Source organism: Myotis yumanensis, unplaced genomic scaffold, assembly GCF_028538775.1.
Source record: "Myotis yumanensis isolate MYYU_CA2020_CCGP unplaced genomic scaffold, mMyoYum1.0.hap1 SCAF_3, whole genome shotgun sequence".
NCBI lineage: Eukaryota > Metazoa > Chordata > Mammalia > Chiroptera > Vespertilionidae > Myotis > Myotis yumanensis.
The window spans coordinates 122,688,361-122,709,261 of NW_027223754.1; the positions used below are offsets into that span (position 1 = coordinate 122,688,361).

Below are 20,901 nucleotides of genomic sequence, written 5' to 3' on the forward strand. Positions count from 1 at the left end.
GAGTGGCCTGTTGTAATGGGAGAGACAGAGTAGGGTTCTCCGTCCCCCCCCCCCCCTTATTCTGTCTCCCACCAGTCGACAGATGGCCAGCAAGACGGGAGGGGAAAAAAAAGCTCTCAAAGCGAAGACAGGAATGCATTGTATAAAAATTCACACCCCCTGCTGCCGCCCAAACTCCCTTTTAAAAGGATCAAGAGAATCCTAATGGGTATATGACACCTTCCTTCCCTCTCTCCATAAAAGGGACTTCAAAATCTGGTGACAGTGGGGGAGGGGGAGGAGGGAGAAGAGAAATGGGTTTGTGGGGGTGGGAGTCAGGGAAAACTAGGTTAGGGGGAGCAGGACCTCAGGCTCTTCCATTTGACTTTCTCCCGCCCTCGTTCCCCAGCCACCTCTGGCTGAACCTTCGCCCCACCCTGTCAGTCTGAGGGAGGCTTGGAGCCCCAAGTGCCCTGGGTAGGGAGAGTGGGAGAAGAGGCGAGATCGTGATACCGTACGTAGAGTTGAAAGAGTTAAGGACCCTCCTCCATCCAGACACCTTCCCCATTCGCTTCCCAAGCCCTTCCCCGAGGAAGGATCCAGGGATTGGTAGAGGAGAGGGAGAGCTGGGGTGGGGGCAAGGTAACTGTGGCCCAATCTTGCCCAGAGCTTGTCCTCGGTGGGAGGATGCACACGCGGGTCTAAGAACCTGCAAGAGTCCTGCTCCGGCGCCTGCTTTCTCCGAGCTTCCCGCGTGGCCCTGCAGCGTTCGCGCAGTCCTTGCCCCGGGTGCAAGCTGTCCGCAACGCCGGGGAGCGGAGGCGGTCAAGAGACCCTCGCAGCCGGTGGAGGGGGCGGCCGGGGGCTCTCAGTCTGCGCCCAGCCTGCTTCGCCGAACCTCCTACCCCGCCCCCACTCACCCAGCTCAGCCCCTAGGAGAGACGCGCAGGAAGCGTGTTGCTTCGCCCAGCGGATCCACAGAAGTTGAGAGGAGTTGGTAGCTGCCTCGGGCCGGCGGACTTTGCGAGCAGCCAGGGAGAGGGACGCCGCCGCCACCGCGGAGCCTTCGGGGCTGCCTCCCTCCTGCTCAGCCGCAGCGCGCGGGCGGAGAGGGGCGGGGAGGGGGTCGGGTGCGCACGAAGAACTTGAAACTGTGTGAAGGAATCCGAAGCAGATGAGAAGGGAGGAAATAAAACAAAGTGGAGACTGTAGGAAAGACTCCACCGTGCTTGATTGTGTCGGCTGACGCTCCGGCAGAGGGGCTGGGTTGGGCTTTTTAAAAATTTTTTTATTCCACCCATTCTCTCGCTTTCTCTCTCCCGTTTAAAGCTATACCAGCTCTCTCTTTCTCTACTATCTGTGTGTCACCAAACCCTTGCTGGCTCTTATGGGCATGAAACACTCCTCCCGCTGCCTGCTCCTAAGGAGGAAAATGGCGGAGAACGCTGCCGAGAACGCCGAGGTAAGGAGGCGAGCGGCCGGGCGCCCCGCGACCCCGGCTGCCCACCTGACCGCCAAGCCGCCGCGGTCGCTGCTGCCGCTGCCGCGGCCGCTCAACACCTAGAGCCAAACTTTCCCCAGTTCCATCCGCCGGCTGTGTGTGTGTGTGTGTGTGTGCGCGAGCGTGTGTTGGGGTGGGGGAGAGCCAGTGCATGTCTCAGGTCCCTCCTTTTGAAAATGCAAAAGAGTCTCCCTCACCCCATCTTCCTGTCCTACCACCCGCTGCTTGCTTCTCTTTTCCCCAGTTCCCAATCCTGGGCAGCTGCGCTCCCCTGCTCCCTTAGGGCTTCCAAGTCCCGGCTTTGTGCAGAGCTGAGAGGGATAATCCTGGGGCCAGGTCTGCTCCCTGCAGTGCCTTGACCATCTCCAGCGCTGCTTCAGATTTACCCTTCAAGCTCGAGTCCCTGAGCGACCGGTCCCCGCAGCACCGCGGAGAGCTCCCAGCCGTAGGGGGCAAAGCTGGGCTGGCAGTGGGACTTGGGCACGGCCAGCAGACCGTCCGGCCCAGTTTAGGGCCCTGGAGATGTCTGAAATCCTCTTATCTTAGAGCCATCTCTGGGGCGGAAAACCCGGGAGGGAGCGAGGGCGAGAGCACCTTCAGGACCAGGGACAGCGCCCGCTCCTGCCGCATCAGAGCCCGCGCCGCGCCGCGGTGATGGTGGTGGTTGCGCGCCCCCCGGGCTGCAGCGTCAAATGGGTCTGCAGTCACTCATCCCGCATCAGCTTTTGAATGTCGCTCTAGCTCCTCAAATTGCGCTCGTGCCCGCTCCCCCCCCCCCCCGCGCCTTTGGCAGCCCAATAGCTGACCTTTCTCTACTCTCGAATTGGCCCTGAGCTGCAAAGAGCCCTGCTGGGTTTTGCGCCCCAATACCGGCCGCTGTGTTCTCTGGCCTCGCACTGACCCTGCTGTCCTTACAACTGGACTAGTCCGTAGGTTCTGGGCACCTGTAGTCACGAAGGGGATCAGCGTGGGCAGTCCCCTTACCTTCCTGGAGAGCGGTGAGCCGAGGTGGGGGCGGAGTGGGGTAAGTGTGTGATCATTCCTTACTCGGTGGCAGGAGAAAGGCAGGGAGCGAACTCTCCAGGCTCTATTAATAGCCGGCTGTCTGGTGGGGCTGCCGTACAGTTCACATATGGTTACCCATATGCAGCGTGGGGCAGGGATGGAGGTGTGGCGCGAGGATTGTCTCTGTCGTTCTGGGATGCAAAAAGGTGCAGAGACCCTTCCCCAGTCTTTTTCCCGAGAGGTCTGAACTGCAGCTAACCCCTGCCCCCACCGCGTAGGCAGCAAAGCTTTTAACAATTCCATTCTCTGAGAGACTAGAAGCAGCATGCATCTGGCAACTGTCGATTTGGAAACAAACAGGCTCTGGGGCTTGAAAACAGTGGGGTATTCAGTAGCTAATGCCCTCTCCCTGAGTTAGGGCAAAGCCAATAGAGTGCGATCCCCGGACACTTGCTCTCCTTCTCCCGCACCCTTCCCCACCAGAGAGCAGACATTGAGAATGATGTGGAGTGCAAGGCTCTTAGCCTCACAGTGGAGAGTTAGCCTTACCAATACCCTCGCTGTCCTCTCTCGGATCGCCCACCCGCGGAAGAGCTTTCCAAAAATAGCTCGGAGTCAAGGCTGCGCGCCTGTAAAGTGTTGGACTAGCAGCACGTAGCAGTCCGTGCTGCCAGGTGGCTGGAGCGCTGGAAGCTGGAAACAACCCCCCTCGCGCCCCCCCCCACCCCCATCCCGTCCCTCTCAGTTCCTGAAAAAAAAAAAAAGTTCTTTAGGGTCTGTAGCTCCCGCACCCGGCTGTTTGCTGGGGTCTGGGCGCAGGCCCCTGCTGGGTTCCTCAGTGTGCAGCAGCCTCTGTTGAGCTCCCCACCTCGGCCAGGGTTAAAGGCGTCCATAGCAGGCATAGCAACACGCGCCAGGCTATTTTTACTGCTTCCTCCACGGTTCTGTGCTCCCCCTTCTCAGCAGTTGCACATGCCAGCTCTGCTCAAAGCATCAATGAAAATAGCAGTAGAGGCTCTGAGCTCCTGTTTGGGCAGGGGGGGGGTGGGTGGGTGGGGGGGGGCGAGGAAACAAACCAAAAAAAACAAAAACGTTGCACACAGTGGCAGTGGGAGGGACAGACCAAAGGGGGCTCCTTAAAGGGGAGTGAGTCTGGGGTTCAGTTCTTAGCAACTTTCCTGAGGAGGGGAGGAATTCAGACCTACTTAATGTTCAAACATGCCCAATAAAGCCATCCAGGCAACGTGACAATCACTTGGTTTTTTTCCCAGGAAATGGCTGTTTGTGGAATAAGCCAGGACTAGAGCAATACTTCTAAAAGTGGGAAATTGTAGGTTTGCCTGCATGTATGGTGGGAGAGAGAGGCAAGGATGCCTCTGTGGTGTTTCTGTGTTGGTGCTGCTCTGATGGTGGTAGTGGTCTTTGTTCTTAACTGGACATGTCTTTGTGAGCACTGACTCTGTATTAGGAACAATTAGGTACCCCAGAACTAAAGATGGAGACCACCAGGCCCCTGTTCTCCAGGGAATCAGTCTGGTGGATAGTGATGCCAGATCATCAGATAATCCTGTATCACCTTTTCCTGCCCTTTGTTGGTGTTGTTGGCAAGCACCTTATCTCCCTTCATCCTCACAAGAATCCTGTGAGATAAGCAAAGGTTAGTATTTATTTTTTTGTCCCCATTCTGCAGTTGAGGAAACTGAGGCTGAGAGGTCCAGCAATTTCTGAAAGTCGCCTGGCAAGCTAAGCCAGTCTTGGAATACAGTTTGATCCCACTTCTGATTCTTTGCCCTTTGCCCTACATTCATACTCCAAAAAAGATGCCATGTATGTATGAATGGGAGTGGGGAAGTGAGGATTACTTTGGAAGGCAGAGATGAAATATTGGAGGTAGACAAAGACGATGGGAGGTGTTCTTTTTTAAAATTTTTGTTGTGGTCAATCCTCACCTGAGGATATTTTTTTCCATTTATTTTTTGAGAGAGTGGAAAGGAGGGAAAGAGAGAGAGAGAGAGAGAGAGAGAGAGAGAGAGAGAGAGAGAAAGAGAGATGAGGAAAACATTGACTTGAGAGAGACACATCAATTGGTTGCCTCTTGAATGCGCCTCCACCAGAGCTGGGGATCAAACCTACAACCCAGGTATGTGCCATTGACTGGGAATCAGTGTGCGGACAATGCTCCAACCACGGAGCAACACCAGCCAGGCCAGAAGGTATTCTCTCACAAGGTAAAGATAGGGAAAGATATTCTAATTATTTGGCAAGGAGAAAGTGAAGAATAAGACTACTTATATTGTGAGCTGAACCTCTCTTAAAGTCTGGAGCTGTGGCAGTGGGGACTTCAAGAGCACAGTTTTAGAGGGCATGGTTGGCACTGGGTGGCCCTGAGTATACTCTTGAACCACTTTGGCATCTGTTTCTTTAACTTGAGCTGATTCCCTTTGTGGACATAAGGAAATGCGGGGCCCCTGGCACATGTTAGTTCCATTTCTGCTTCCTCTGGCTCCCTCAAATATGCTTCTCCTCCTCAGCTGGGATCACACACCATGCCCACTCTCATCAGCCTCTTCTCCTCCCCTGTTCCACACACATCACCAGAAACCTTCTGATGTGGTTTTCTGAAATGTCTGCAAAGCCTCCTATCTGACTCTCCTTCCCAGTCCACTCTCAGTGCCCGCGACAGGTCATCCTCACCTCTGCCCTGACTTAGGCAGTAGCCTCTCAACTATTGCTCGTCTTCCCTAATCCAGCCACATTCTGATGCTCAATGGGCTTCCCAAAGCACAAATGTGCTCATGATCAGACATCTCTTTTAAAGCTCACCATGTAGCAGCCCCATTGCATATAGGATACAGGATGGAGCCCAGTTTTCTTAGCATAGGCCCTTTAATACCTGCCTCATGCAATTCTCTATATAGGCCACTGACATCATGCCTGAATACTTTTGTGCCTACTGGTCCTTCTGCCTGGGTTGCTCTCCACCACTTCTCTCTGGGAAAAAAAGTCTTCCTCAACCTGTGAGACCCAACTCAAAGGTCACTTCCTCTCGGCAGCCTTCTCAGATCTGCCACTTATCCTCCACTCCCACGGAGAGCGAGTGCTCCTTCTCCTTGTTCTTTACACCTGCCTCTCACTTTTCCTATTAGAGATCACTGGCTTCTTATATGTCTGTTTCCCCAGTTAGATAATGAACTTTTAAAAATTACCTTGTTCTTAACACTGTGCCTGACACACAGTAAATGATAAATGTTAATAAATGTCTTCTGAATTGATTCATAGAATTATGAACGAGTTCACGAGCCTCCTTGGTTTTTGGCACTCTGGGTTTCTGAAAACCGGGCTTCCTAGCTCCCACCCCTCTGCTCTACTTACATTCCTGTGGATCTTTAACACTCAAAGTGAGTAAATATCCTGGGGATCAAGGTGCTGCAGCAACTGAAAGCATGGGCACATTTTGGTTATTCATGTTTCTATTCAATACTGACTCTTACTATGCGGTGTTCTTCTGAATGGCAGATAAATGGATTAGTCACAATGCCCAGTTATGAACCAGGGGGACAATGGAGCCTTGTGAGCAGCTGTCTTGGAGAAAGCCTGATGCATTGTTGATGGTGATGACTCCTTGATTGGGGTTTTAGCACCTAAAGGAGGGCCGTAAAGGGTGATAGAACAGTTTTTAGCAGAGGAGTCATTTTGGGGATTGTTATTTGAATGTTCTAGTGCCTTACTGACCAGGGAGAGAGAATGGTTATGAGCAGGGAAAGTCCTACATTAGGACAGAGGGATTAAGGGTCCCAGTAAGTGCTGCTGTGTGAGTCATGGGGAGACCTGAGCTGACCTCTGACATGGCATATGCTGGTGGTTTTAGCTACTGGATGGCTCTCCCCAGGGAGTTCCTTTCAGCTAAAGGGTCAGGGAGTGAGGAGGAAGAGGGCCAGAGGAGGCAGGACTCAGGGCTGCTTCTCTGAGGATGGTCTGCATCCATGTCTCTTTCTTGAAAGGGGCGGGTGGAGAGGGAGCTAACTAACCATGTGTCCTCCAGCACCAGCTGCTTGGTTTAATCCAGCTCTGGGCTTAGATGTGTTATGTTGAACATGACTTAACCTCCTGAGGCCTCATAAGGTTGTTGTGATGATTAAATGAGTTAATTCATGCAAAGTGTTTAGAATATGGTGAGTGCTCAGTAACTGCTTATGATTATTATCCTGCTAGCTTTTAGAAATTTTGCCAAAAGAGTGAAAACTGGATGAACTCTCCCACTTTCTTGTTTCTCCACTGAATGACCCACATCAATTTTTTTCCTCCCCCAGCAAACACCGATTTCAGTCCATAAATGCGCTCAGGAGAATTAAGAAGATACACACAATTTTTTTTCCCTTGGGAAATTTGGCTTTTCATAAAGACCTAAATTGGTTTTCTGCTGAAACACAGTACTCCTGTCTCCAATTCAGGAGTGGGTTTCATTTCCTCCTCGTTGCTAACTGCGCTGTGAAGTGATTATCACACGCATACCAGTTGTGGAACATGCAAAAATATGTAAAAACAGTACTTGCACCTTGGAGTCTACTGTGCCAACAGGAAAAAAGTGGGCAACATGACGATATGTGAATTGCCGAGGTAACTGGAAGCGGAATGTTGCTGTGTAAAAAGCAGACATTGTGTTGTGAATGGACTCAGTGGGAGAACAGAGAGAGCACAGGCAAGAAGGGACCTCCAAAAGGGCACCGGCCATGCTTCTGTTGCACACTTACATAATTAACCCAGATGCGCAGTTGGCAACTTGATAAAAAGCTCCAGAAGAGGCGATTTCCCCAAACTCCTTGTCGGGAAGTTCAATAGTTAGGAAGTTCTTCCTTAGGTCTCAGATGTCTCTTCTATTGCAACCAGAGTCACCTCTGTTCATCTTATTCTAAAATGAGACAAAACCTGGCCAGTTACCTTTGCATTTTGGGCTGTATTAAGACTGTGCCACCTTTTTTTAACTAGTTTTTGTTCCAAGTGAGGCCAACCCCTTTCTCTGGGATTTTGGTAGTAGCCCTCTAATCGGAATAGCTGGGAGAGGAGTATTTGATATTTGCCTCTCCAGTGTTATCCAGCCTACGGGGTATTTCACACATTAATTGGCTTTTCTACTTCACTTGTTATTAGAATTCCCTCAAGCATCACAGCTTTCCCAGACTTGTAATGGGTGACCCATGAGCGAAGATCTCTTTTCAAAATGTAATTTTATAAGAGGAAACAGCTCGATGTGCACATTTTCATAAAGTCATAGAATCTTAGAGCTAGATGAAAAGTCAAATCATTTTTAAACTAAGAGATGGAAAAACTTGCCCAATATCACAAAGCTCTTCAAGTCTTGAGTAAACAAGTCAATACCATGCCTACCTCCTTTAAATGTAGCATCTGATTTATTTTTTCGTTTTGTGTGTGCTAATTTTCTAACATATCCAGATATGTAATATCTAAATACAGTGTTTCTCTGTATAAGGTCTAGGAATCGTGCATAATGAGAGCTCTCTCCTTTTCCTATGACACTTAAAATGCTTTGGCATATATCATAATGTTAATGCATGCCACCATAGTTGCACACAGACACGTTACATAATGTACACCATGAATTGATACATAACACTATGAGTTACATAGTATCCCCATTGTACAGATGAAGAAACCCAAAACATAGAAAGTTAGTGTTACTTGCCTAAGATTCCATACCTAGTAATGATGGAGCTGGAACTTAAACTCTGGTTTTCTAGCCACCAAGACTCATGGTGTTTTTTTATCTTCCAGTCTACTAGGCTGTGTAGACGTTAGAAGGGCCAGAGTAGAAACTTAAAATATGAAGAGAAAGAATGGAGAAATAACTGGAGAAATAAGAATGGTGGATTTGGAAGAAACAAAGAATAGGCCTTCATCCCCACCTTTCCTTTCCCAATCTTCTTTTCCTGCCTCCACTACTACCTTGCCATTCCCACTTTCACTGTTTTCAATGCTAGGCCCTGAGGGTGGCAAGGAGCTGCTATAACTTGTGGCTGGGATCATCATTCCACACCATCTACTCATCTAAGCTGTCCCCATGCTTGGGCTTCTAGCTGGCGGGCCAGGAGGAAACTCCTGTGTAACAAAGCACACCTCTTTGGAAACTAGACCCAAGGGCATCCATATTAAGCCTGGACTCTCATCCAGCTTCTTTCTTGGGATGAAATGAATCGCAGATGCTTCAGGATAGGAACTTTTAAAAAAATTATCTCTGTAGTTTTATCACCTGTATTCTTTATCTAGGACTTCTATAACAAAGTACCACAAACTGGGTGGCTTAAAACAACAGAAATGTATTCTCTCACAGTTCTGGAAGCTAGAAGTCTGAAATAGAGGTGTCAGCAGGGTTGGTTCCTTTTGAAGGTTCTTAGGAAGAATTTGTTGCTTGCCTCTTTCCTAGCTTCTAGTGGTTGTCAGCTACACTAGGCATTCTTTGGCCTGCACACACATCACTCCAATCCCTGTCTCTGTCTTCATAGGACCTTCTCCCCTGTGTGTGTCTGTACCTCTTAACTGGTCGTACTAGAGTAGAGGCCACCCTATCCAGTGTGACCTCATCTTCACTTGATTACATCTGTAAAGACCTTATTTCTAAATGAGGTCATATTTATGGGTAACAAGGGTTAGGACTTCAATACATCTTTATGGGGAACTTGATTCAATCCCCAACATCATTCAACACAGTGCCCACATGTAGTAGGTCTGAGTAGACAATGGCTGAAAGGCTGAATGAATACATAACAGGCTTTGGAATAGTTGCAAAGCCAGTGAAGGTAGTCACTCTCTTTTAAGTTCCTTTCCTACTGCTCCCTCAGCTGTCCACCGTGCCCACTGGCTTCCCTCTATGAGGCCTTCTTTCCTTGAGCAGTAGTAGTGATTACATAAGAGCTGCCATCTTACTGTCCACATTATGTGTGGGGCACAGTGTGCAGTCGCTTTCTAAGCACTGTCTGATTTAATTTACACCACAAGATTGCAAAGCAATTCTTAATGTTCCCGTTTTGCAGTTGAAGAAATGGAAATTTGCAGTGGTTGATTAACTTGACCAATATTATAGCACTAATAAGTAGTGGAGCTGGGGTGCTCTCATAGTTGGAATGTGTTCTGCTGTTGATTTGGGCCTCTTTCCCACTTTCCCCACATCCCCAACCTCAAGCTAGACCTCACCTTTGCCCCACACCAGCTCCCACTCGCTGGAAGATTTGGGAAGGAATCGATTAGATTCCATGCATGGGAAGGGGCTCATGGCTGATTGGAGCTGTCAGTCTGTGACAGGCTCCGTGTGCTCCATCTCCTGAGCCTCTCAGGGGATTTGCTTTGTTGCTGCCAGAGGAATTATTTTAGTGGCAGAATTGTGAGCACAGTACTAGCTTATTTGAAGGGCTATTTTGGAGGGTAGGAAGCATACGGACTTTCTTGGCACCTTCCAAACCATTAATCCATGTAGACTTCTCAGTCTGAGGAAGTTTTGTGTGGAGGTTAAGGGTGCAGCTGCTGGAATGAGTGTGCCTGGGTTCAGATCTCAGCCTGCTGCTTGCTAGCTTGCACAAGTTACTGCAGTCATCAGTGCCTTGGTTTCCTCATCTGGGATATGGTAACAGCACTTTATCCCCTTGAGTGACTGTCAGGATTACATGAGCTATTTCATGTGAAGCACACATCTGGCACACAGTAAATGCTCAAGAAAGATTAGCTATTATTTGTAATCTGGGCTTGACAAGTGGTGTTTTTATGTGGGAGCAGATGAATAAAGGCCCTTTATTGATGACATTATCAAGTTAGTGGCAGAGGCTGGAGCAGAACAGCCAAGGGAGACATCTTTGATGCAGGTCATTGAATCACTGAATCATTGATTTAATCACTCTCAGGTCAGCCAACCAGAGCCACAAAGACTGAAGATGGCTCTTTATCACCCCCTGCCCAGGGGCCACTAGTCCCTATGTGAAGTGCCCCAGGTACAGGAAGAATCGGGTTCTCTGTGAGCTGGCCTATCCGCCTCCCAGCTCACATTCAGCTCTGAGATCTAGAACTTAACATCCAGAGAATGAAACTGAAACCTCATTGAGTCCCTACCAATGTGAGGGAAATGGGGGGTGGAGAGTAGCTGGACTGCAGACCTCCTGAGGGAAAGCCAGGGTCTCAGTCTTCTCTGTGCCGCTCACAAGCCTGGCTGCTGGAAGGGGCACAGTTCCTATTTGTTGGTTCCTGGATTGATTGGTGACCATTTCCCATGTTCCCACTGAGGGGAAGGGAGAGAGAGGCTCAGGTGGCCAAATAGATGTTTAATTACCCAGCTAAACACCCTGTCCACTTGGCTATAAATCCAGTAGAATATATTCACTGTGTGTGAGGCCTGACCTGGGGCGGGGGGGGGGGGGGGGGGGGGGGGGGGGAGGGGGAATACAGCTAAGACCAAATTGGGCTAATGCCACTATAAAGAGAATGGCTATTCACAAAATCATCAATTAGGGTCCCACCTGTAGCCCTGTTGTGAAAGACACTCTCTTGTTAGCTGAAGTAAAGAGAAGTGATGGGCTCTCGAGGCTGGGCCTGCCAGGAAATGAAAGACTGCCGTTCCCACAGACAGTTACACTCAAGGCCTTCGATACTCCCTGATGAGCAGTTATGACAGCAGTTCTCTAAGGAGCCCCTCAGAGAATCCCACACAAGCGATCACAGCCCATCACAGGTGTAGATAGGATGCCAATTAAGGAATGTTCTCTGTGAATGTGCATTAGTTCAACTGCTGATGAATATTTATTGAATGAATAAAAGGAAGTGAGCCTGTACATCAGACATATATTATGCCAACCTCCTTTTGTTAGAATCTCTTTCTAATCCCTAGACCTCTCTTCTGAGCCTGGACCCGCATGTCTGACTGCCTTCAGGACATGGCCACTCAGATATCTCACAAGTACCTCAAACTCCTCTGCAATGTCATCCTTTCTCCTAATCCGCCCTTCTCTTGCCATCCCACCTTGCTTAGTACCACGTCTCCAAACTCACAAGCCCTTTCTCTCCTTTCTCCACAGTGAGGCCTGATGATTCTATGTCTCAAGGGTTTGTCCCTTTGTTCTGAATTGATCTTTTCTTTGCAGTCTGACTTTTTTTTTCAATCCTCACCCAAGGATATTTTTCCTATTGATTTCTAGAGAGAGTGGAAGTGAGGAAGGAGGTGGGGGAGAGAGAGACACGTCAATTGGTTGCCACCCATATGCACCTTTCCTGGGGTTGGAGAACCTGCAACCAAGGTATGTGCCCTTGACTGGGAATCAAACCCCGCAACCCTTCGGTCTGCAGGCCAATGCTCTAACCACTGAGTAAGCCGGCCAGGGCTGCCGTCCGACTTTTGTTGTCCTAGTTCACATCCTCCCATCTCTTGCTTGGATCTCTGCAGCACCCTCCAGGATGCTCTCCACACATCCTCCCTTTCCTTGCTTTGGTTGATTCCTATGGCAGCTTGAAGGTGCATCTAAGGTGGAAATCTGGTTATATTAAGCTCTTCCTTAAAACCCTTCAGTGGCTTTTCCATTATCACTAGGAGAAAGAGCCCCCTCCTTACTATGGCGTAAAAGGCTCTGCCCAATCATACCCACCCCGATCTGTTCCGCCCTCATTTCTTGTAAGTCCTTCCCATTTGCTCCAGCTATACTCAACTACTTACCTCCCCTCACCACCTGGTATTTTCTACCCTTCCTTCAGGTCTCAGCTTAGATGTCACCTCTCCAGGAAGCTTTCCCTGATACCACCCCCTTATCCCAGTCTGGCTTAGTTGTTCTTCCTATGTGATCCTATAGTACCTGTGCATCCTCTGCCACATCACGTATTGCACTGCACTTTATTTGCTGATTTCCTTGTTTGTAAGTCTACCAGAAACTTTGTGAGAGCAGGGACTCTGTCTGTGTGCTTCATGTTGTCTCCCAGAACCGACCACAGGGCCAGGTACTTATTAGAGGTTTAAAACCACTTGTTCAATGAGTGACACTGCATGTATCTTTCCTGTATGAAAATGCCCTGTGAATGCTAGTGTTTAAATAAATATCTATTTATTGCTTCCTTCCTAATCCACTGCTTCAGACTGTGTCAGTCACATAGGATCCACTGTGAGAAGAAATCCCTGTGGTCATAGTCATCATCCCCCTAACCCAAAGCAAGTAGTTAGGCCAGTGGTCGGCAAACTCATTAGTCAACAGAGCCAAATATCAACAGTACAACGATTGAAATTTCTTTTGAGAGCCAAATTTTTTAAACTTAAACTATATAGGTAGGTACATTGTTATTAACTTAATTAGGGTACTCCTAAGGCTTAGGAAGAGCCACACTCAAGGGGCCAAAGAGCCGCATGTGGCTCGCGAGCCGCAGTTTGCCGACCACGGAGTTAGGCTGTTCCAGTTAGAGGGTCGCTGCTAAGGGACAAAACCAAAACTGCGGAGAGAATGGTTATAGTTCGTGCACACTGAGTAAGAGGAGACTTTTGGATAAACAACAGTATACGTTTAATGTCCTCTTGAGCAGGCACAACATAAGTCTTAGAAAGGGCTGGGAGTCAGGGCTCTACCTGGAGCAGCGGAGTTCCCTGCACTTTGGCAGTAGCAGGAGGTGGCCTCGAGACTGTGGAGTCTCCTGTGAAAACCCTCGCTTGAGGCAGGGGAGTTTTGGGGTCTGGATCAGCTGCCATATTTTCTCCCTCTGGGCCTGACGCATCATCATGGACTGATCTGAGCAGGAGACATGGTGGGCGGTGCCCTCAGACAGGCGGCTGAGCAGCCCTGAGGCTCTGGCTCTGAACCACAGGCACTTTGGGCCCCAGGTTCCTGTAGTGGGCCAGGCGCTCGGCCCCCAGCTTTGCCGAGGCCTCCTTTATTCACAGTTGTCTTGGTTCAGCACTGCCATCCACTCTCCTGTTCATAAGGTTAAAAATAAAATGCTCCGTATTTCAGGACGTGAAGAAAACCAAACCAAGGGTTTGGGCTGCCAGTGCTGCAGGGCGCTAGGACTTTGTCTGCAGGCCAGGGCTGGTGGCTTTTCTTGGAGGTTTAACTGAAGCTCTGCCAAGCCTGCGCCCACCTCTCTTCCTTTTTCCAGTTCCACTTCAGCGTTAGCAACCAGAGTCTCAGAGCTCGTTGGGTTCATTCTCCCACCTCTGCAGGGGGCCCCACACAATCTGGTGAGGACAGTTGGCCTCTATGCTGAGCCCCAAGGAGGAACTGCTTCAAGTTGCCTTGATTGTTCTCTCCAGTTCCTCAGTGTAGAAAGCATACAGAACTGAGAGGTGGAACCCAGGGCCCTGACTCTGTTGCCAGCTGCGCTCTATGACTCTCAGTTATCGTATGGAAATGGATGATGTGATCCTAATCTACCCCAGGTGATGGTGGTGCCCTGAAATAACTGGAGTCAACGGGCATGGGGACGATTGAAAAATGGGGAGGTATGTGCGCGTCTTACATTTTGCTGTCACTCCCTCGCTGTCTCAAGTGCCTCACAGAGCGACTCTGTGCCTGTTTCCTCTTAATGAGTTGTCAGTGGAGTTGGAAACGAGCTCATTGCCGTCCTCCACATGACCTCCCATCCAGACACGCCCACATGTGCTGAATCTGTGCTGTTGAAGATGGGAGATGTTTCCCCCTTGGTGGTGAATGGCACAGAGAATGATGTTTGGGGTGAGCAGGAAGGTGGCACCAGTCTGGACTTCGGCTTCATGGGGAGCTGACCTTTTCTAGGGCCCAGACTTGAACAAAGGATGTAGGGTAGGCAGGTTACAGGCAAGTATTTATCTGGGAAAGACTCTTCCTCAGAAGCCACTGTTCCCCCCTTTTTCCCCTCTCCCCCTGCTGGCTCAGGCTCTTCCTTTCATTCCCACTTTCCCAGGCATGGGCTTCTGTGCTACTAAGAGTCATGGTTCTTTCTTTCTCAGGCAGGAAAGACTTTGAAGAGCTTACTATTCAGCTGCCAGGGGAGGCAGCCCCAGAATCATGGCTCTGGGCTCTGTGGGCCTGGATGTTGCATGTTGGAGAGAATTCAATCCCCGGCAGCCACTCCTTCAATGCCTGTCTGACCAGGCACTGATGCATAACCTTACTCAGGTGCTATGGTCCAGCCTGTTTCAAACGTAGGCAGGGATAAAGGAAAAAGAAAGGGAAGATTTGAGTTTCAAATCTCTTAAAGCCACACTTCTTTGTCTTCCCCAGTGAGCATGCTGGACCATTCTTTCTCAAGTGCTGGGACCTGATGTATCTCCCAGGATACAGGACCATGCCAGGATGCTGTATTCCATTGGGTACTATGCCAGGTGCAGCAGCCTAGCTCCACACTGGTGCGGGGGTGGAGGAGGGGGACTGGAGGAAGGGTGATTCTATGACTATCCCTGCAATGACCCTCTTCTGACATGCTCTGGCCATCAGCCTTGGAGACCCCTTATTCCCCATTGTGGTGGATTATCATCTCACCCGAGCAGTCAAAGGCATTGGACGCTGCTGGGCATTGCGTTTTTCTTGAAACCCTCTCCTCTTTGGGATCCTAAGTCCTACTTTCTCCTGTTTCTCCCATATCTCTGATAACTGTTTTCTCTCAAGCTTTTATGTGGATCCTTCTTCCTTGACCACCTCTGAATGATGCTGCCTCCAGCTTACTCTTCCTGGATGATCTCATCCTCTTCACGACTTCTGACACTCAGACTTGCACTTCTGGCTTGATTTCTCTTCCTCAGTGTTCTGCAGGCACTTCAAATTCCACAGGACCCAAACTTGCTCATCTGTTCCTCTCCTTGTATGCCTGCCTACAATAAGGGCACTGCCATTCTCTCCTTCACTCTAGGCAGAAATCAGAAATCATACTAGAAGCCTCCCTTACTCTCACCTCTCCTACTCCAATCCAAGATAATTTATATCAAAATTCTGTGAATTCTACTTTCATAGCATCATTTGCTTTCCTTGCCTTCTCCTTATCCCCACAGCCTTAGGTCAGACCCTCATCACCTCTTGTCTGGGCCATGGAAGCTGGCTTCCCAGCAGCTGCTCTTGCGCACTGTCAGTCCATTCTCGACTGCAGCATGATGCCTGGGCTCCAGGAGGACTCAGTAGATGCTGGTTGAATGAATGAATGAATGAGTCGTGGGTAGCAATTACTTGCTCAGAGGAGAAATGCAGGGAGATCGTCTGCAGCTGGTTGTCATTGTGAGTTAACATCGGGATCACTATTCTCCACCTCAATTAGCTTTAGTGGAGATGCTTCAGTATTAAATACATTTAGAATACAGTTCATGGGATTCAGGAGACCTGTGTGATTGTCCAGACTCTGCAACTTGCTTACTATGAGACAAGTCTTTTCTGAGGCTGTATTTGACCTTGAGAGCACTGAAAAAGCAAGAATGAAGGAGTTTGAGGTTCTCAGTTGCTCTGCACTTACCAAGCTGCATTACCCTTCATGAGAAAGAAGGACAAAGATTATGATAGAGAGTTAGCCACAAGGAGATGTCCTGGTAGTTCCTTATGGGACATTATTCAATCCCCCAGCATCACCCAATCCTCTCAGAAATTCTAATGTGGGCTTCCATGCCCTGTTTCTTTGTCTGTCTCTAATGACACAATGGGCTTGGTCTTGGGGGTTCTGGAAGCCTCTTTGCAGATCTCTGACTCCTAAACCAAATATGGTATGTGCTATTGAACAGCTAACTCCTGTTTAATTTCCCTTATATCTTAGCTTTAGCAGGGTTTTTATATTTAAGTTGAGTAGCTGGCTGGGATCCCCCAGTAAGTCCTGTAGACTTTTTGGGCCTGGTTAATAGCAACTTACCTGAAGCCAGGGGACAGGACCATGTGACTCATTGAGGTCCCTTTTGGGTTTTCAGGTGTTAATTCTACTCTTCCCATTGCAGGATTTAGTGAATATGATTGTACTCTGTGATAGAGTACATGTTATCTTCTTTTTCCATGATAAACTTGCCTCTTCCATGTTACTTTCCTCATCAGTGTCAGGGAAATGCAGAGTATTGGTCACTTTAAGGGCTCTGGAAACAAGAGCCAGTATCTGAGTAAAGAGGGCATCAAAAGTTGGTAGTCTTGGGAAAATGTTTAATAGTAACAATTTTAGTTCCATTTGTTGTGTCAGCAAATCCATTCCTTATAGTATATTCTTTTGCAGTACTTCATTCTGTCCAATTTTAGATAATGAATAATCAATTAAGTCAGGTATTGCTACATTGATTTCCTTCAAGTAGCCCAGAGTGACCTAGCACATCTTGGAATCTGTTTCCAGGCCCTAAATCCTTAATGATAAGGAAGTGCTGGATGGAGGAAGGGGGCAGGAATGATCACAACTGCCTTTTGGAGAGGGGAGCTCAGTGGAGAGATACTTTGTCAACATCAAAGAGTTGGCTTCAAGACCAAAGCCAGGTTCTCAGCCCTTATGGTCCTATGAGTCAGGTTGCTGTGTTTATTTTCCAGTTTCTGCTAAAGTCAGCCTGTCTTTTCTGCTCCCTGCAATATTGTCTTTGTCCCCTACAGAAACCCTACAGTTCACTTTCCTCCAAGCTTGGTGCCTGGTTGGTTCAATGTCAGAATTCTGGCTGGGTCTGAAATCCGTGACCAGGTTGGTGTTGGGATGTGACTGGCACATCAGGCTGTAAGATGTGGTTGGGAGAGGAGTTGCTCACCCAGACTCTTGGAGCCTTTCCAAATCCATCAGCTCTTTCATTGGCGATCACCAGTATAAGTTAGATTAGGGAACTCCAACCTCTCATGGTGGGGTGTAGATCAAATGATGTCTGAAGGCCCTCTTCATAGTGTGCTGGTATTCTACATATGATCTTCGAATCAGAAGATAACAGCATGAGACATTGGCCACTGCTTAGAGCAGGTGCCTGTTCTCCACCTGCCACAGTCCCCCTGCTGCCCATGGTGGCTGTCATCACCTATGGTCATTCACTCCACCAGTTCACGTCACCAGCTCGGTCCCTTGAGATATGACTGTTCAATCCATGGTATTGAATCCAGTCCATTCTCTTTCTGAGATGGGAATCAAAAGCCAAAGAAGGCCTAGGTGACTCAAGGATACACAGTGAGGTCGTAGCAAAGTTGGGACCAGAAATAAGAGCTCTGGGATCCAAGTATGGGTCTTTCCTCATCACATGGTCTTGGCTCTGAGGCCAAGGATCTGTATAGGCCTGAGCCTTTTCAAAGTGCCCAATTAGAAACTTTCCTCTTCAAGGTTTTTTTTTTTTTTTTTTTTTTTTTTTTTTTTTTACAAGCCTAAATAAAGGAAAGCTCTCGCCAGTTTGTTCTGGGTGATTCAGGAGAGAGACAAATATTTGTGCCTAATTGTGAAAATGGTGAGGTACTTAAGAGATAGTCCAGAATACTACACCTTGGGGACTTTGATTGGGAACCATTTGGGGGGGGGGTCTATCATTATTGGCTACCTACACCTCAGGATCTTGACCTTGGAGTAACATGAATCTGTGTTAAAATATAGTAGGCAGCTTCCCATAGGTTTGATTTCATGTTCTTCCAATTTTTAATGCTATGACCTTGGACCAGTTACTTACTTCTTTTCTGAGGCTCATTTTATATATATATATATATATATATATATATATATATATATATATATAATGGTAATCATGTATTTTTTCTTCAAAAGATTGGTATGAAGAGCAAATGAAATAATAATGAAAATGCACTTACCATAGGGCCTGGCCAACAAATGGTGCTGTTGTTTGGTTTGTGGTTGTGATGCTGACTAGGATTGCTAGATGCTCACCTGTCCTGGATGCATTCAGAAAAGTAGACCTTGTTTGCATATCAAAGTTAAGCCCTAAGGAAGCTGAGATGACATATGGGCCCCCATCATCTGGAAGATGCTTGGGGAATGGAAGGAAAACTGGATTCTGAAGAGACATTCCAAGTTCTCGGCAATCCTGCCTACGGCCAACTCTGGCAGCGTGGAAACCCCGAGTTCTGTCATTTGCTGACATCAGGGACCTGTGGGGAAGCTGCTTAAACTCTTTGAGTCTCAGTCTCCTCTGCAGAGCTGTTTGTCCATGCATCCATCTATGCATTCACTCAGTCGTTCCTTCAGTAAGCATGAGAATGTACAATGTGTCACCCCCATGCCACGTATTAGGATAAGCCCTGGGAATGTGCCTGAGTAAGAAACAGTCCTTACTTTTGAGGAACTTATGCTTTGTTAGGGAGTGGAGAGTACACCAGCAGCTACAGGGGCATTGTGAAGACAATAGGAGGGTGCCAGGGAAGCACCTACAGAAGAGAATTGTTGGGGAAAAGACAAGACTAATAATTTAAAATAAGACTTCATCATTTACTAAGAACTGCAATGCAGGAAGACGAGAGGCAAAGGCCTTCTGAAGGTTGCGTGCTTCAAATCCCTCCATTTCTTAGCACATACAGGCTTTCTCTTATACTGAGATGAAATGTAAGCCCTCTTCTGAGAATTGCCTAGTGTGATGTATAAGAGGGGGAATTTCATGACACCCAGGTGGAAGGGACTGTGACACTCATCATGGAAAGGGAATCCCACGACACCTAGTAAGAGACTTGGGACCCTCTGATTAGCAACTTCAAAAGGCTGCCCTTAGAGAAGGGCCTGCCAAAGCACTGAGGTCCTGTCATTCTGGTGAGATCCATCTTTCTGTAATGGGCAGATTGCATGTTCTATGACTGATTTCTTCACCAGGGCATTTAACTGGGTGCAGGAAGGTGATCAAAGTGGACTTGCTGTAGGGAATGACATCTGAGCCTCGCTGAAGACTTACTGGAGTTATCCTCGTGTAGGCTTGGGCAGGTAGGTGGCAGGAGAGAGGGAGGAGCTGGTGATTCTAGGCAGAAGAACAGCAGGTACCAGTGCTGGGAGGCACAGTGCAATGAGGGGACCCAGAGAAGGGCAGCAGGACTGGAGCAGCCTTTCAGGAAGGAACCTGAGGAGGAGCAGGAGCCAGATCATGGTGGGGAGCGGACCATGGTAAGCCTTGCAAATGACTTTGAACCTTATCTGTAAGGAATCTGGTAGCCCTAGCTTACACTTTGGCCAAATGGACAAAGTTAGCCCAGCTTTCCTGGACTCTGGAGTGCTCAGCCTCCCCAGAGCGACAGCAGGGCGGGGCAGGCCACTTGTTGTTCGGGGATGGGGGGGGAAGAGGGGGAGGGGGAACTGGCGGGGGGGGGGGGGTGGGGTGAGCATCTTAGAGCCAGCACAGAGGGGGACCATCAAGTGTGGAGAGCTGGGGAAACGCCCTGGGACGGAGCTGCCTGGTGTGGGACTGAGAGTGGGCCTCCAGGACTGACTTCCTGTGCTTCTCAGTCCCATTCTTTGCATGGTTGCCCCAGGCACCATGTTAAGGAAGTCATTCATTTATTCATGTGCTCATTTATTCATGCCCTCCACAGATTTTTATTAAACTCCCACTCAGTGTCAGGTAGGTTCTAGAAGCTGGGATTATAGTAGAGCCTGATGCTGCCTACATTTATAGAGCTTTCATTTTAGGGGTAAGACAGATATGCAGATATAAATGAATTAGTGTCAGGTACCGAAAAGAGTTCTAAAGAAAATTAAAGCAGGTAAGGGAATAGAAAGAGGTACAGGTGGTGGTATTTGCAGATAGAGTAATCTTGTGAGGCCACTCTGCAAAGGTGACATTTGAATAAAGAACTGAATGAGGTGAAAGAGTGAACCAGTCAAATACATGGGGAAACAGCTGTGCACAGTCCCTAGGTGGGAACAAATTTTGGGGGTGTACAAGGAACAGAATCAAGGCCAGAGACTGAATCGCAGGAGGGGGTTGGAGAGGTTGCAGGGCCTCGCAGGCATGTAGAAGATGCAGGAGTCAGGAAAAACAGTTTAGAACCCCAGATCACTGAGGGGATGGCAGCTGGACTCTGGCCTTCCTACTTCTCTCTTTGGCACACGGCCTTCCTGGGCTTCCAGATATGACCTTTCTCTGGCTCCAGGACTCATAGGTATTCCCTGGGAGTACAGCCTCTGGGTCTTGTCTTCTCCCTCTTTCCCATTATTATTAAAATTTAATTATTAAAATGAGAGGAGTACTTTCTTCCTCCTTTCAGGAGTGAAAGGGAGTGAAGGGCCCGAAGAATGAGTTCACACTAAGGGATTAATTTGACAAACAAATGCTTAGTGTGTTGTATTTACCAACCTTGCCCCAGTCTTTGATTTGGGAGTTCATTCGTGGCATAGATCCAGATTTCCATCTGGTGTCATTTTCTTCTGCCCCAAGGATGACCTTTAACATCCCTTATAGTGAGGGCCTGTGGATAAGGAAAACTCTCAGCTTTGTTATCTCAAAAAATCTTTCCTTTGCCTTATATTTTGAAGATATTTATGCTGTATATAGAATTCTAAGTTGACAG

At 48.4% G+C, this 20,901-nt stretch overlaps 1 protein-coding gene across 3 annotated transcripts in view; it reads left to right on the forward strand.

Moving 5' to 3' along the window:
• The first annotated feature begins 681 nt into the window (after positions 1-681).
• Positions 682-20,901, forward strand: part of PRMT8 (protein arginine methyltransferase 8) — a 91,382-nt gene continuing 71,162 nt past the window's right edge. The window contains exon 1 of one of the 3 annotated variants that reach the window (XM_070409544.1): positions 682-1,441. In XM_070409544.1, coding sequence (XP_070265645.1) covers positions 1,367-1,441 — 75 coding nt within the window. In that variant the 5' untranslated portion in view covers positions 682-1,366. The remainder of the gene's footprint in view (positions 1,442-20,901) is intronic. The other 2 variants (XM_070409543.1, XM_070409545.1) reach the window with 2 other exon arrangements.